Raw genomic sequence first — 14,524 nt, 5'->3', positions numbered from 1 at the left:
TGAGGCTGTCTCCAGACAGAGCTACCTCCAGTGCCTGCCCACCCTCCTGCAGGGTCTCTGTGCTTCCCACAGCTTCCCATGGGGGCCGCCTCCCAAGTCTGCCGTGCGTCCCTCTCCCGGTGAGAACCTTAGTGGGCCTGACAGCCGGGCAGGCATCTGGGGGGCACGCAGCTGGGCTCAGCATTGGGCGAGTGCAGAACCACCAGTCCCCCGCCCAGCAGGACTGGTGCCTCGAGGAGTCATCGTTTTCGAAACCTGAAGTTACTTGTTGCTCCTTGGAGGGGTACCATGCCAGCCGGGGCCTCATTGTAGTGGCCCAGGGGCTCTCCGTGCCTGGTAACCACCTGCTCCTTGGGCCATAATGGGGGCCAGCCGTGTAACTTGTGATGGTGACGGGGAGCTGATGAGGGGGAACCGACTGCTAGTCACATCAGCGTTTGGCACTCAGAGTGTTCCCTCAGCTCCGGCCCACTGCCGAGTGCTCTTGGCCATGTGCAGGCAGGTGGGGGATCCCCGGTGGTGTGTCCATGTTCCTGGGGTGGGACTCCTCTTATAGCACCCAGTTCCTCCGGGGCCTGTCCCAGGGGTCTCCCTCCTGCATGCTCAGATCCCCTCACTTGGCCCAGATTGGGCCACATGTCTGTAGGCCACACCAAGCAACCACAGGGGCCTTCCTGGTGGGACTGGGTGGTGTGACATTGGACAGGGTCTTGTAGACAGGAAAAGTGCTAGGCCAAGAATATTGGCAGAGGGACCTAGCTGGGTCCATGCGTGGGCTGTGGGGCCCCCACGGCAGTAAAGGTGTCAGGAGCCAGGGAGGTGATGGGTGAGGCTGGGTGGTCCGGCACCCAGTGTGGAGACAGTAGGAAGGGGTTTCCACTGGAGCCTGGGCCCTCCCAAACGGATGGAAGCTGCTAGGCAGGCCCAGTCTTGGAGCCTGTTAGATGGGGGCAGCACTGGGGGCTCTGTTTGGGTTCTCTGCATGTGCCCTCGGCTGGGCTCTTCCTCCCGGGAAGTCACAGCAGGCTCTGGTGGGCTGAGGCCTGGCATCCACCCTCTGGTTCCTTCAGGACATCTCCTTCAGGGCAATTCCATCTGGCCTGTGGCCAAGGCCTTCACACCAGGGACTCCGCCTCTCGCTGGATCGAGCAGTGTGGAAAGAGCCAGAGAGGAGCTCCGCCACAGCCCCTGGGTGGACCTCTGGGCCTGGGCTGGACGGAGCCTGTTTCAGAGCCAGAGCCTATGGGGTGGGGGGCAGAATTCTGTTCTCTCCTCTAGGGTGTCTGTGGGGACAGAGGGCAGGCACCACTGAGGTGTCTTGCAGCAGCCTGTTCCACTTTGAAGGCCATTGTGTGTTTTCTGAAATCTTGAGTCAGCTGCTGCTGGTGGCAAAGGAATGGGGCTGGGCCAGGGCCGCTTCTGCCACTCAAAGGGACCTTCTCTGCCATGTAGGGGACAGAACTTGGGGTCAGAGAGACTCAGGTGTGGCTGGGCTTCTGGGGCCCCTCTTGCACGGGCCCTTCCTGGCGCAGAGGCCCTGTATATCCCCAGACAAGCCCCAGACAGGCTTGTCCCTTGGTCCTGCCACCTTCTGGTCAGTGTCCATTATCTGCTGTCTGCCCTGTGAGACTGAGTGAATGAAGACTCAGTGACCAGGATCCAGAGAGGTCTGGGCTGGCTGACAGGTCATCTCAAATTGTGCCGAGGTCCAGGGGCCCCAGGCCAGCTCTGGGTGATGGGAGTGAAACTCAGGGGAACCAGCTTGTGGAAGCTAAGCTCGGGGGTCCTGGCGTGCGCCTGCCTGTTTGTTGCTGGAGGTGAGGAGGCTGAGACCTTCTGACCACACGGACTGCAGCCCAGGTCCTGGCGCCCACCCGGAGCTTCTGAGGCCCATCTCATGGAGTGTAAACCCACAGGTCCTCCTGGGACTGCCTCACCTGGCCCCTCTGAGAACCGAGGCCTGCAGGGGCTCACGGTCTCCCCTGGAAACAAATGTGCTGGCGTGAGGACATCACACTCTTAATAAGACAGCGTCCTGGAGCAGGCCTGCACACGAGGCCCCGGGATGCCCTGAAGTGATGGCGGTTCCTGCTGGCGCTCTGCCCATGTAGCCACTACTTGCAGGCTGATGCTGACAGGGGTTCCCTGAGTCATTAGGTAACATGGTTCCTAAATGGCAGAGCTGAGGGGAGGGGTGGGTCAGGCAGCCCACTTCACAGCCTGGGCCCCCACCACTCCCCATCCCTACACATGTGATCATAGGCCCCTCCAGACCTGGAGGTTGAGGCTCAGCGTATGTGGCCGGCCAGGAGTGGCCACAGCACAGGCCAGGTGTGCATCAAGGTGAGTTGCGGGCAGGTGTGCACTTAGAGCACAGGTGAGGGAGTCAGGGTCTGCCTGGACCAGGCTCATGGTTGAGAATCTCTCCGGTAGTTGGATACTCAGGAGTGACCGAAGCCGAGGCTGGTATGGGGTTCAAGGCGCACTCTGCAGGCTGGTTCCTCGTGCCTGGGGCTGTGTGCACGGGGAACCTTCCAACCTTCCACTGCATGTGACTCCATAGCAGAGACCCAAGGTCAGGAAAAGGGCTGGGGCAGGCAGCAAAGTGGCCCGCCCATGTCCCAGGGGAGCGTCTGAGGGCGTCAGCAGAGCCCTGGGTGCTCTCACCCCTCTGGGGAAGGCTGAGAGCCTCACTGTCCTGGGCTGAGGGCTGCAGGGCCCCGAGAACCTAATGTCCACACTTCTCCCCAGTGGACACCCCCACCCCCCACCTCTGGGACCCCTGAAGTACCTACTGCATGTGTGCGTGCCTGTGTGGTGTCCACATCTACACTCCAGCCTCAGCCCACTTAAGCAGGGCAGGGAGCCCTGGGTCAGGAGCCCTAGGTCAGGTTCCGTCCCACCCTGTCCCCAGGACACTGCGGTCCTGCCTGGCACTGGCCACTCCCGGCGCTGCACCCAGAGGCCGAGCATACGTCGCCTTTTAAGGCGAAGATCTGCTGTGAGAAGCCAGAAGGAAAACATTTCCCTGGCATTCGGGGAGCATTTTTCCTTCCTGTTTTTTTAAAATAAACCACTAGCAACTTTTCAAAACAGGAGAAAGAAAAGGACAGGGTCAAGGAGCTGCAGAGACCTTTCACCCTCATGCAACAACCTCCCCTCCCCCCAAACGTGGGCCTCACCAGGCCAGCAGGGGATAGGGATGCACAGAGAACCAGACTGCAACAGGTTCTCAGCACAGCCCCGAGGGCCCGTGCCCCACGCAAGGCCCGTAGTGCGTTTTCATCGGGCAGCGTGGCAGCGACAGGCCAGGAGTGGGCAGTTTGCTTCTCCTCCTGTAGGTGCTGAAGACCACAAGGGTGTGAGCTGGTGGGGCCCGGTCACATGCACTGGCTCCTAAGCCCAGGCCCTCAGCCTGCCTGTCCCCTGCTCACCCCCCAACCACAGCCCTCCCTGGTTTGCAGGAGGCTGGGCCAAGGAGAACAGCCCTCAGTGCAGTGGGCCCAAGGCTATCCCGACATTAGTGCCCACTGCTCTGCCCAGCGGGAGTGTGCCCACTGCTGACCCCTCACTACTGCAGGCAGGGAGGCTCTGTAAGAGGGGCTCCTTCCAGGACACACGCAGACCCTGCACTGGGCACGTTGGTCCGATTCTCCCTTGGGGCAGTGCAAGGCCGTGTCCCTCAGGCCTGTGGCTGCTCCTCAGGGCAAGGGGCCTCGCTAGGTGTTCTGTGCCTGCCCTCGGTTGCCCTCCGCCCGGTGAAAGGGGCCGCCTCCTACGTTATGCCCCCTTGAGAGTTTATAACCAAAGGTGGCCTTTTCTGGTCAATGACAGTATTGATTCGAGGTTAGTTTTCTAAAACTCATGATGTGTGTCATTAAAGAATTCAGTTGTTCAGTTAAGAACCAAGAGACTAATCCATGCTGTTAGGGATTTTTTTCCTTCGGTTTCCTCAAACTTTCCCCCAGGAACCCAATTCTAAACTTCAGAATGCTGGAGAACCCCTGTAGGTTGGCGGAGACCACAGCCTGCCCACTGCTGACCGTGGACAGTGAGGGGCCAGCAGAGGCCCCCGCACCATGATATTGGGTGGTCGCTGCTGGGACGGGTGTGTCCGAGATGCGCAGCCCTCTGCAAGACCCACTCACTAAGGGCATGTTTTGTCCGTTGTGGGCTCCCATGTACAACAGACACAGTGACTTGTGTCAAACCCGGCCTAGGCTGGCATTCCCAGCCGCGGGCTCTGGGTTGCTCTGTCAGGCAGTGTACTTCTTGGGGGATGCACTACCTCGTTGGCCTGCCCCGGCTACATGCACCACAGCCCCGGTTCCAGCCTCACGGGCAGCCAGAGGGGGGCTGGTTTTGTGGCTACGGCCTCCCCCACTGTGGAAAGGATGGGCCCCTTCAGCACCCAAGAGCTTTGGTTCATGGGGTTTAGCTACTGATGTTGACTGTATTCTAATGAAAGCAGACATCTCAAAAATATGTATTCATTTGTGTAAAAACATGTATCCGTTTTGTGTTTATAGCAGCATATTTTTATGGAAAAGAACTATTTCCTAAACAAAAAATTTTAGTGAGAAATGCTCCTTTCCGCCACTCTCTGTGACATCCGGCTTCCACCTCCCTCTGCCCCTGCCTGGCAGCCACACTGGTTGCTGGGGGAGCGTGACAGGTGTCCCCCAAGGAAGGGGGGCAAGTGGGACAGGTGTCCAGAGTGAGCCCGGGACCATGATGGTAGGAGGCCTGCAGTGGGGTGAGCCTCGGGGTGTCGGGCACACAGCAAGTGCTGAGTAGGCACGGGCCGCTGGGCCATCTGCACAGAAGGACGCACACCTGCATGGTGGGACTGTGCTCAGAGGCTCAGAGCCCAGGTGAATCATGCCATCCTTGTGTCCTGTGTGGTTGTCCTGCGTTGGGACCCCAGGCTCAAGGCATGGGCTAAGATGGCTGCAGGGCTGTAGTGTCACATGTGGAGCATGGGCTGACTAGTGTGGCTCCCACCCTACCCCTTCAGTGGGCCCAGAGCTGCCTGCCTGCCCTGGGTTCCAGGCTTGGCCCCTTGACTTCAGGCCTCCAGCTGGTGTCCTTACATCTCCTTCTCCCCTCTCAGAGGCAGGATGGCTGGCTCGTTTTGCATAGGTCCTTGGTGACGGTGGGGGAAGGCATGGGCGTAGGGCAGCTTCCTTCCACTTCTGGCACCTGGTGGGAACAGACTTTCCCAGGGTGTTGTCCCTGGAGACCCCCTTGGTGTGCCACTGGCAGGGACAGCCTCGCTTGTCTCCTGGGGCCCGGCCTGTGGCTTCCATGTTTCACTTGCCATGTGGTGATTCCATGCCCCCTTCTCACTGGCAGGAAGTCTAAAGCAAAGCCTAACGGGAAGAAGCCTGCAGCAGAGGAGAAGAAGATGTACCTGGAGCCTGAGTACACCAAGTCCAGGATCACAGACTTCGAATTCAAGGAGCTGGTGGTGCTGCCCCGGGAGATCGACCTCAACGAATGGCTGGCCAGCAACAGTGCGTGTGGGAGGGTCAGCCCATGCATGGCAGATGGCAGTGGGGCGCGGGGCGGGGTGGGGGCACCACAGCTTCTGCAGCTGGCAGGGAAGCAGTGAAGGTGGTCTGCTTCCTCAAGGACTCCCCAAAGCTGGTGATCAGCTCCCCACCCACTGCAGAGATTGTGCGGCCTGAGTGGCCCACTGCTAGGCAATAGCTCCCCAGGCAGGAAGCTGAGGCACAGGATGGCCAGCTGTGCAGTGCACTCGGGGTCCCACAGACAAAGGGGCATCGGTGTGGGTCCTGGATGCACAGAGGATGGGACACCAGTGCCAGGGAGGGACTGTGGGGCAGGAGGGCAGCTGCGAGGCTACCAGTGCTGGGTTGTGGGAAGGCCGCAGCCCATGGGAGAAGACAGCAGATCTCATCCCACCCACTGGGCAGGCCCGGGGCTCAGGGCTCATAGAATGCCACACGGAAGGTCGTGGAACCCACAGGGAGCCATTCTCTGAAGTGGGGTGGGCTTCATGGATGGTGAGCTAGAGTTGCCATCTGCATTAGTCAATGCCAAGGCAGATGTCCCTGATCCACTTGTTGTTTGTAAGAGCAGGGGTGTGGGTCCCAGGGCCCTGACCTCTTGCAGGGTAGGGGGCATGTTGGTCTGCCCCCACCCCTCAGAGAAAGGACTCGGATCTAGATGCCCACCAGCTCTTTGCGCAGCTTGGTGCTGTCCAGGCCCGTGCCCCCCACCCCTTGCATGGTGGCAGCTGGCAGCCAGCACCCAAGGCGAGTGCTCCACGCTGGGGACTTGTCTTGTCTCTGATAAGCGCTGGCTGCCCCAGGGTCCCAGGAAAGCTCTGTTGCTCCCGGGCCTGTGGGCAGTGGAGACAGGAACGATTCCGCGGCAATGGTTTTCATGCCTGGTCCTTCTCTTCTCTACCAGCCACGACATTTTTCCACCATGTCAACCTGCAGTATAGCACCATCTCGGAATTCTGCACAGGAGAGGCGTGCCAGACGATGGCCGTGTGCAACACGTGAGTTGCTGCCTGGTTGTGGCCTGGCCTGTGGGAACTAGGGTGGGCTGTGGGGCCGCAGCCTCTACTGCAGCACCCGTCTTCTTAGACCCCACTCTCACTGTGTCCCATGCGAGGCCTCCCAATGGTGCAAAGCCTTCCTCAACCCTGTCTTCCTGCTCCAACAGGGCCCAGGGCCTGACAGGAAAATAGGACACAGCCCATCAGGGAAGAGACACCCGTGATGGTGTCCCACTGGGACCCGGGACACCAGCAGCCGGCCAGAGACTGACAGGCTGTGTTTCTAGAGGCAGGGATGTTTCCACAGGACATGCCCAGGCTGGTTTCCTAAGACAACAGCACCATGAAGCTGGAAGTGCTTCCCTGCTTCAGTTAATTGTCCAGTCAAGTAACGGCTCTTCCTCAGAGCTCCTGCTTTGTGAGGGAGGGAGGAAGGAAGTGGGTGGTGAGGGCTGGGTGGAGGAGGCCTTCTCCCTTGGCTGGTTTCCTGGAGCTGGGATGCCTTCTTGGTGACTTCCCAACAGACCAGGTGCTGGTCATTCTCTTCTCGAAGCTCGGGCAGATGCATTTCCTCAGGAAGCAGGCATCCCTGAGGGGCTCCAAGGCACCCTGCCAGCTTTGTGGCAGCTCTTTATTTTCTTTTTTAAAGATTTCATTTTTCCTTTTTCTCCCAAACCCTCTGGTACATAGTTGTGTATTTTTAGTTGTGGGTACTTCTAGTTGTGGTATATGGGATGCCGCCTCAGCATGGCTTGATGAGCAGTGCCATGTCCGTACCCAGGATTTGAACCAGCAAAACCCTGGGCTGCCAAAGCAGAGCACACGAACTTAACCACTTGGCCACGGGGCCGGCCCCTCGCAGCAGCTCTTGAGCACGCTGTGGTAGGAAAGCTGCCACATGGCATGGACTTGCCACCAACTCCGAGTAGCATAAGTGATGGAAGATGGCCTCAGGCCAGAGGCTGGGTCTATAGGGGCTCAGCCTGGGGGTGTGTGGCAGAGGAGGAGGCACAGAAGCTCCTTTCTGATGTCTTCTTTTCATTGTGAGGGCCTGCAGGTCAGACACTGATAAAAGTGTATGTGAACTCCCAGCCTCTGCTGGTAAACACACATTTGTGTGTGCCATCCTGGGTTCATCCTGTCCACAGACACTGCTGGCCAGGCTCCAGGCACAGTCCTGGCACAGACCCAGCTTAGACCCTGACAAGCTGAGCTCTGCTCTTGCTGAGAACCCATCAAAAGCCTCAGCACAGGCAGATGGCAGAGGGTGCCCCCTGTTGGCGTTCAGCCCTTCTGGGCACCACTTTCATGGTCCCGATGTGTCACAGGCTGGGGCTGGGTCATGTGGGAGCAAGTGCAGACAACAGTCAGCTCTCCACTCCTTATTCACCCAGAGACAGCTGCTGATGGGATGCTCAGGTGTCACAAGTGTCCCCAGCTAGACACAGCCAGGCATGGCCCAAGGGAGGGTGGGCAGTGCTGGGTGGGCAGTGCTGGCAAGCTCAGGCCAGGAGGATGTTGTGGTGGGACAGAGTGGTCCCTGTGGAGTAGACCTGGAGGCAGATGTAAGGTGGGCGAGAGCGCCTGAGAGCGTTTATGGCATGCTCAGGAGGACTCCTACAGGCTACGCGCCTGGCCAGGCAGTGACAGTGGTGGCCCACAGAGCGGGCAGGTGGGGAAGCTGGGGCTCCCCTGCTGCTCTCTTCCCACGTGCCTTTCAGGATCAGTGTGTTTGAGAAGAGCTTCCTTGACAGAGCATAGGGTTTGGTGTCAGGCAGACCTGTGTCTAGACATTGGCTCTGCCATGTTAAACTTGGAGATGCAGGGAACTTAAATCCTTTCCTACTCCTCCTCCTCTTCGTCTGTAACATACTTCATAGGATTGTTGTAGATTTGTATGAGTGGGTGTATATGGCCTTCCTAGGAGTCATTTGAAATCAAGACGGAAACTCATACAAATTGAGTTAAAGAGAAAAAGGGAGGTTTGTCAGAGGTCCACAGAGCCACTTGCTGTCCCACGACCAGCAAGTCCACCAGGGCCCGGAGTGTGGCTGAGGCCTGTCTCCACCTGGCTGGTGCGTGTAGGACAGAAACCAGAGGGTAATGTTGGAGTTCCAAAAGGAGAGGAGAAAGGGCCATGCCAAAAACATACTTGAAGAAATAATGGCTGGAAACTTCCCAAGTTTCTAAAGACACAAACATACAAATTCAAGAAGCTGAATGAACTCCAAATAGGATAAACCTGATGAATCCACATATGGACATGTCGTGATCAAACTGCTGAAAACAAGAGACCTGAGCAGCAGCAGAGCTGGTGGCACAGCACCTGTGGGGGCAGCAGTGGGAGTGACTGTGCTCTCACCAGAAGCCCTGGGGCCAGGAGGACGCACCATGGTGTTTCCAAAGTGCTGAAAGGAAAGAACCGTCACCCCAGAGTGCTCCATCCAGTGAAAATGCCCTTTGGGAATGAAGTGAAATTAAGCTACTTCTCAGGTGAAGGAGATCTGAGAGAATTCATAGCCAGCAGGCCTGTTCCAAAAGAATTGCTACAGGGAGCTCTTGAGACTAAGGGCAATGACAGCAGAGGGCACGTGGAGCGTGAGAATGGAGGAGGAGCAAGAGAAATGAGGCAGATGCTAGACTGCTTCTCTCCTCTCAAGTTCTCTAAACGCGTTTGGTGGGTGAGCGGAGTCAGAACTCTGCCTCCCGGGCTCAGCGTCTGCAGGGGGAGCACAGAGACAATGCAGCACAGGGTGGGCAGAGGGGCCAGACCGGGGCAGTTTCTGCGTTCCAAAGTGCAACATGTTGGTTCAAGTGCAGCGTGAACAATGAAGTGACTGTTTTATAATCCTTTGAGCAGCCACTAAAAAAGCCACTAAAAATGATATACTGAAAATCATAGATAAAAGGAAATACTAAAAAATAATCCAAAAGAAGGCAGGAAAGAGGAAATCTGAGGAATGAAAAAGGGACAAATAGCAGCATATAATGAATTTAAATTGAAACAGACCAGTGATCACAGGCCACATCCGTGGTGAGAATGTGCCAGTTACAAGACAGAGATTATAGGAACCAATTTGTAACGAGCCAGCCATGCAGCATCTACAGGAAACTCACTTGAGATGCCGTGACATGGGCAGGTTAAAAGGGAAAGGATGAAAAAGGGACACCAACAAAACACTAACTAGAAGAAGCTGAAGGGGCTCTATTAATACCAGACAGAGTAGACTTCAGAGCAAAGAAAATAGCTGGGATACAGAAGAAGATTGCTTATCTACGAAAGGGCCAATTCATCAGCAAGTATTGATCTTGAATGTGTGTGCACTCAACAGCAGAGCTTGTACACAAAGCAGACAGAACTGAAAGGAAAATCAGACAAAGGTCACGTTATAGTTGGAGATTTCAACACCTCTCTCTTAGTAACAGACCTAGCAGACAGAAAATCAGCAAGAGTATAAAGCTAATGCCGTCAGCCAGCTGGGTTGAATTGGCATTTATAGAATACTCCACCCTCATCAGCAAAATACACCTTCTTTTCGAGTGTACAGGGAATATTCACCAAAGTAGATCAGATCCTGGCTCATAAAACAGCCCTGGACAAACTTGAGAGAGTCAGAGTCCTACAAAGTAAGTCATCTACCATAATGGAATTAAACTAGGAATCAGTAACAGAAAGATAAAAGGAAAATCTCCAAACATTTGGAAATTAACTCACTTCTAAATATCCCTGGGTCAGAGAAGATGTCTCAAGGGAAATTAGAGAATGTTTTAAACTGAACACAAATGCAAATACAGCATACCTGAGTTTGTGGATGCAGCTAAAGTGATGGTGAGAGGGAAATTTATAGGATGAAATGCTTATTTAGAAGAAGAAGAAAGGTCGTAAATCAACAATCTAAACTTCCATATTAAGAAACTAGAAAGAGAAGAGCAAAATAAACCCAAATTGAGCAGAAGAAAAGAAAGAATAAGATAAGAGCAGAAATCACTGAAACTGATTTCTGAAAATAATAGGGGAAATCAATGGAACCAAAAGCTGATTCCTTGAAAAGATCAATAAAATTGATAAATCTTGAGCAGGATTATCAGTATAAGGAGTGAAGGGAGGGGGTCAGTATAAACCCAGCAGATAGTAAAAGGATAATAAGGAAAATCACAAAAAGCTCTACGTACATAAATTTGATAGCTTAGATTACCCGGATCAACTGCTTAGAAAGCACAAAATACCAAAATTCACCCAAGATGGGTAATGCAATAAGGCAAGAGAAAGGAATGAAAGGCATCCAAGTTGGAAAAGAGGAAATGAAACTGTCCCTGTTTGCAGACAACATGATTGTTTATGTAGAAAACCCCGAAGATTCTAGCAAAAAGTGGAATAAATGAATAAATTTAGCAAGGCCAACACACAGAAATTAATCATAGTTCTGTATACCAGCAGTGTACGTTGGAACCCAGAACTAATAAAACTGTACCATTTACAAAACAATGACATACTCAGGTATAAACTGTAGGAAATGTGCACAGGATCTGTGTGCTGGAAACTACAAAATGCTGATGGACAAAATCAAAGACAACCTGAGTAGATAGATATTCTGTGTTCGTGGATTAGTAGACTCAACATGCTAAAATGTCAATTCCCCCCAAATTGATCTGTTCATTTAATGCAATCCCAATTGAAATCCTGGTGGAGTTGTGTAGATATCAACAAGCTGGTTGCACAGTTTACATGGAAGGGCAGTCACTGGAATGGCCACAGCAATTCTGAAAAAAGGAACAATGAAGATGGGAGAATCCCACTGCCCAGTTGTAGGACTTCCTGTGGGGCAGTCCTGCCAGGGAGGGAGGGAAGATTCCCTTGTCTTCTCATGAGGAGACACTGAGATGGACTTTGTCTCCTGTCCTCAGATGGTCTGACACGGGGCTGCCCCGTATCATGCCCACGTCAGGCAGGAGGATAGAGCAGAGACCCCTGGAGGGGGGAGGGCGCAGGGGCAGGAGCTCTGGCTGGGGAGCCTTGCTGGATATTTACTTCTGGGGCAGGCAGGAAGTTTTGCAGGCTTCTTAGGGCTTTGCTAGACTCCTTTGCTCATTCCTGAGCCTTGTGGGGCACATGGGACGTGTTGGTGCCTCGTGGTGCCCCGGGGCGGCCCTAGAGCAGATGTGACATGCTGTGGTGGCCGTGCAGGTGCAGTCTGCCATTTGCTGCGTCTGGGTTGCTCCCCAGACCTTCCACATTTAAGTGGGCAGGGCCTGGTGCCTGAGTGGCAGTCAGGGCTATATGGGCGGGCCTGCCCATTAGTGTCGGAGCTGTGCTTTCCCAGTCTTGCAGCCAACCCCCAGCCCTGCCCCTGGCACAAATGAGCTATAGATGCTCAGGGCTGAGAAGAATACCTGGTTCGCACTAGATGGAGGTTGGGATTCTGGGTAGAGGCAGCAGCAGCAGAATTGTCTCCAGGCCGCTCAGCCAGGCCATGCCTTTTCTCTTGGCTGGGGTCAGGCTGGCTGTGGGAGATGGGGCCTCCTGCTGTCCTGGCGACAGGCCTGGCAGGGTAGCAGGAGTGGTGAGCCCTCATGACTGTCACCCAGGGGCACTTCGTGAGCTCAGGAAATCAGGGCCAGATTACTCAGAGCCTCGGGTCCCAGCTCCAGGAGGTGGGGGGACATAGTCTAAGCCAGTTCCAAGGCCGAGTAAAGTCAGATAAATGAGTGGGGTTGGCCGGCAGAGGGAGGGGTCTGTGTGAAGCTCGGGAGGCTGTGCAGCTGGAGGGGGGCCCGGGTCTCTGTGTGGTGCTGTGACCTGCCCTTTCTGCCCCACAGACAGTACTACTGGCACGACGAGCGGGGCAAGAAGGTCAAGTGCACCGCCCCGCAGTACGTCGACTTTGTCATGAGCTCTGTGCAGAAGCTGGTGACTGATGAGGACGTGTTCCCCACGAAATATGGTAGGTCTCTCCTGGCAGAGCGCCCCTGGGCACAGGGTGGGTGTGGCTGCAGCTAAGGAGGTGGGAGGGTATAACCCGGGGAACTGGGCTGTAGTATGAGGCTGGCACCCTCCCGGCCAGGGTCAAGACCCCGCCCACCCCAGGCTCTGGGACCTGTGGCCTCCACTGCCCCCTGCAAGATATGGCTGTCCCAGCCACCTTGCTGGGGCTTGCGGGCTGGCGATCAGCAGCTGTGGCTGTGTCCAGACCTGGCCAGGGTGTGCTCTTGAGCTGCAGAGGGTGGCACCTGGCTGGCAGGAGATTCCCGGGTGCCTCACTTCCTTTCCTCCTCTGCAGCCCAGTCCACATAGGGAGCCACAGAGCATCTGTCAGGGAAACACATGTGACTTTGGGGCCGAGTCCAGGCTTTGGGTGGTGTGTGGCAGGGTTGCAGGCCCCTCTCTCAGAGGCGGCCAGTACAGCTCAGCGAGGACCCACCCTCCAGGCAGCCCACGAGATGCAGCTCTCAGAGGCCAGGCCTGGGGTGACAAGTCACTCAAGTGCCTGCTGATGGCCTTTCAGTAGAGGCTACAGGGTTGGGGGGCAGGCAGCGAGTGGGCCCTCCAGGCTGGTCCTGCAGAAAGTGCCGGGTTCTGGGAGGCTGGAGAAGCCTGTCTGGTCTCCTCGTTCCTGCCTGGTGGGAGCTGGGCAGGCACGTCCTTCCTCGGGCACCCGCCTAGGAGGGGCCTCAGGGACAGAACAGAGTACAGGCTGACACTGCGGCACCTCTCCCTAGGCAGAGAATTCCCCAGCTCCTTCGAGTCTCTGGTGAAGAAGATCTGCAAGTACCTGTTCCACGTGCTGGCACACATCTACTCGTCCCACTTCAAGGAGACCCTGGCCCTCGAGCTGCACGGACACTTGAATACACTCTATGTCCACTTCATCCTCTTTGCCAGGGAGTTCAACCTGCTTGACCCCAAAGAGACCGCCGTCATGGACGACCTCACAGAGGTGCTGTGCAGCAGCGGGGGCCGCGGCGGGGGCAGCGGGGATGGGGCTGGCAGTGGGGGCATGGGGGCACAGAACCACGTGAAGGAGAGGTGAGCCCCCGGCCAGCAGGCGTGCACGTGTGCAGAGAGACGGTGATACGGGTGCTGCGCGTGTCTGCGTGTGCGCACACGTGCTGGCACGCTCGGCTGGAGGTCGGAGGTGATGCTGGCCGCGGGCCAGCTGCACAGAGGGGGGCCCCCCAGAAGCCGGCGGGCACAGCACGTCTGACTCCCCGCCGTGGTTTCCTGTTGGATGGATAAGTGCCGCTTATCACGAAGAACCCTTGGACTTCCTTCACTCGCTCAACAAATGTTCATGGGACTGACGATCTGCGTTTCCTCCTGTGGGGTTCCTTCCTTTGGTCTTCCATGCGGCCCGGCCCCACCTCCCCCCGGGGCTCTGCTGTTTGAGAGAAATCCACCAGGAGGACGGGCTTCCCCAGGAGGCTTGACGTCTGGTTCCACTTGGTTTGGTTTTGTTTTCAGGGGTGGGGTTATTTTTAGAGATTCCTCCCCGGGTCCCCCCACCTCTCTCCTAGCGTAGCCTGGATCTTGGCTTTCAGGAGCTCAGAGAGGGTGGAGAAGGGGAGGCTGGGGGTGCCTGGAGGGGCCCCGAGCCTGTGGCCGTGTCCCCCTCCTCATGCCCCCGCAGCCCAGGAGGGAGCCTCTGGAAGCTGGGCTCAGGACCGAGGTGCCTGGGGCGGGAGGCCTGTGCAGAGACGCAGCTGTCAGCAGAAGGCAGCATCGCTCTCTCGGCCCACCTGTTCAGCGGTAATAAAAAGAATTCTCTCAGGTCAGTGCCTGTGTGTGTCCTCAGCGTCTTGGTGACCCATGCTGAGGGCGCTGGGGCCAGTGTGGGACTGAGGGTGGCCTGGCCCTGCACCCCGAGGCCACTGCCTGCTTCTCTGCCCACCCCACAGGTGGTCCCTGCACACCCCCTGGGGCCAGGCCCTTGCCTGCTGCCTGGGAGGTGTGGAGTTCTCACTGGCATCCAGGGCCCGTGCTGGCCGATGGCAGGC

General features: G+C 56.5%; 1 protein-coding gene across 8 annotated transcripts in view; it reads left to right on the top strand.

The window, feature by feature from the left end:
* Positions 1-14,302, top strand: part of MOB2 (MOB kinase activator 2) — a 63,892-nt gene extending 49,590 nt beyond the window's left edge. For all 8 annotated transcript variants that reach the window (XM_023654825.2, XM_070230360.1, XM_070230363.1 and 5 more), the window contains 4 exons: positions 5,356-5,516; positions 6,439-6,532; positions 12,350-12,474; positions 13,250-14,302. In XM_023654825.2, coding sequence (XP_023510593.1) covers positions 5,356-5,516; positions 6,439-6,532; positions 12,350-12,474; positions 13,250-13,560 — 691 coding nt within the window. In that variant the 3' untranslated portion in view covers positions 13,561-14,302. The remainder of the gene's footprint in view (positions 1-5,355; positions 5,517-6,438; positions 6,533-12,349; positions 12,475-13,249) is intronic.
* The last annotated feature ends 222 nt before the right edge of the window (positions 14,303-14,524 follow it).

Source organism: Equus caballus, chromosome 12 (genome assembly GCF_041296265.1).
Source record: "Equus caballus isolate H_3958 breed thoroughbred chromosome 12, TB-T2T, whole genome shotgun sequence".
In the NCBI taxonomy this organism is placed as follows: Eukaryota; Metazoa; Chordata; class Mammalia; order Perissodactyla; family Equidae; genus Equus; species Equus caballus.
Note: the sequence above shows the minus strand (reverse complement) of the source record. Positions and strands in the feature narration are given on the sequence as shown.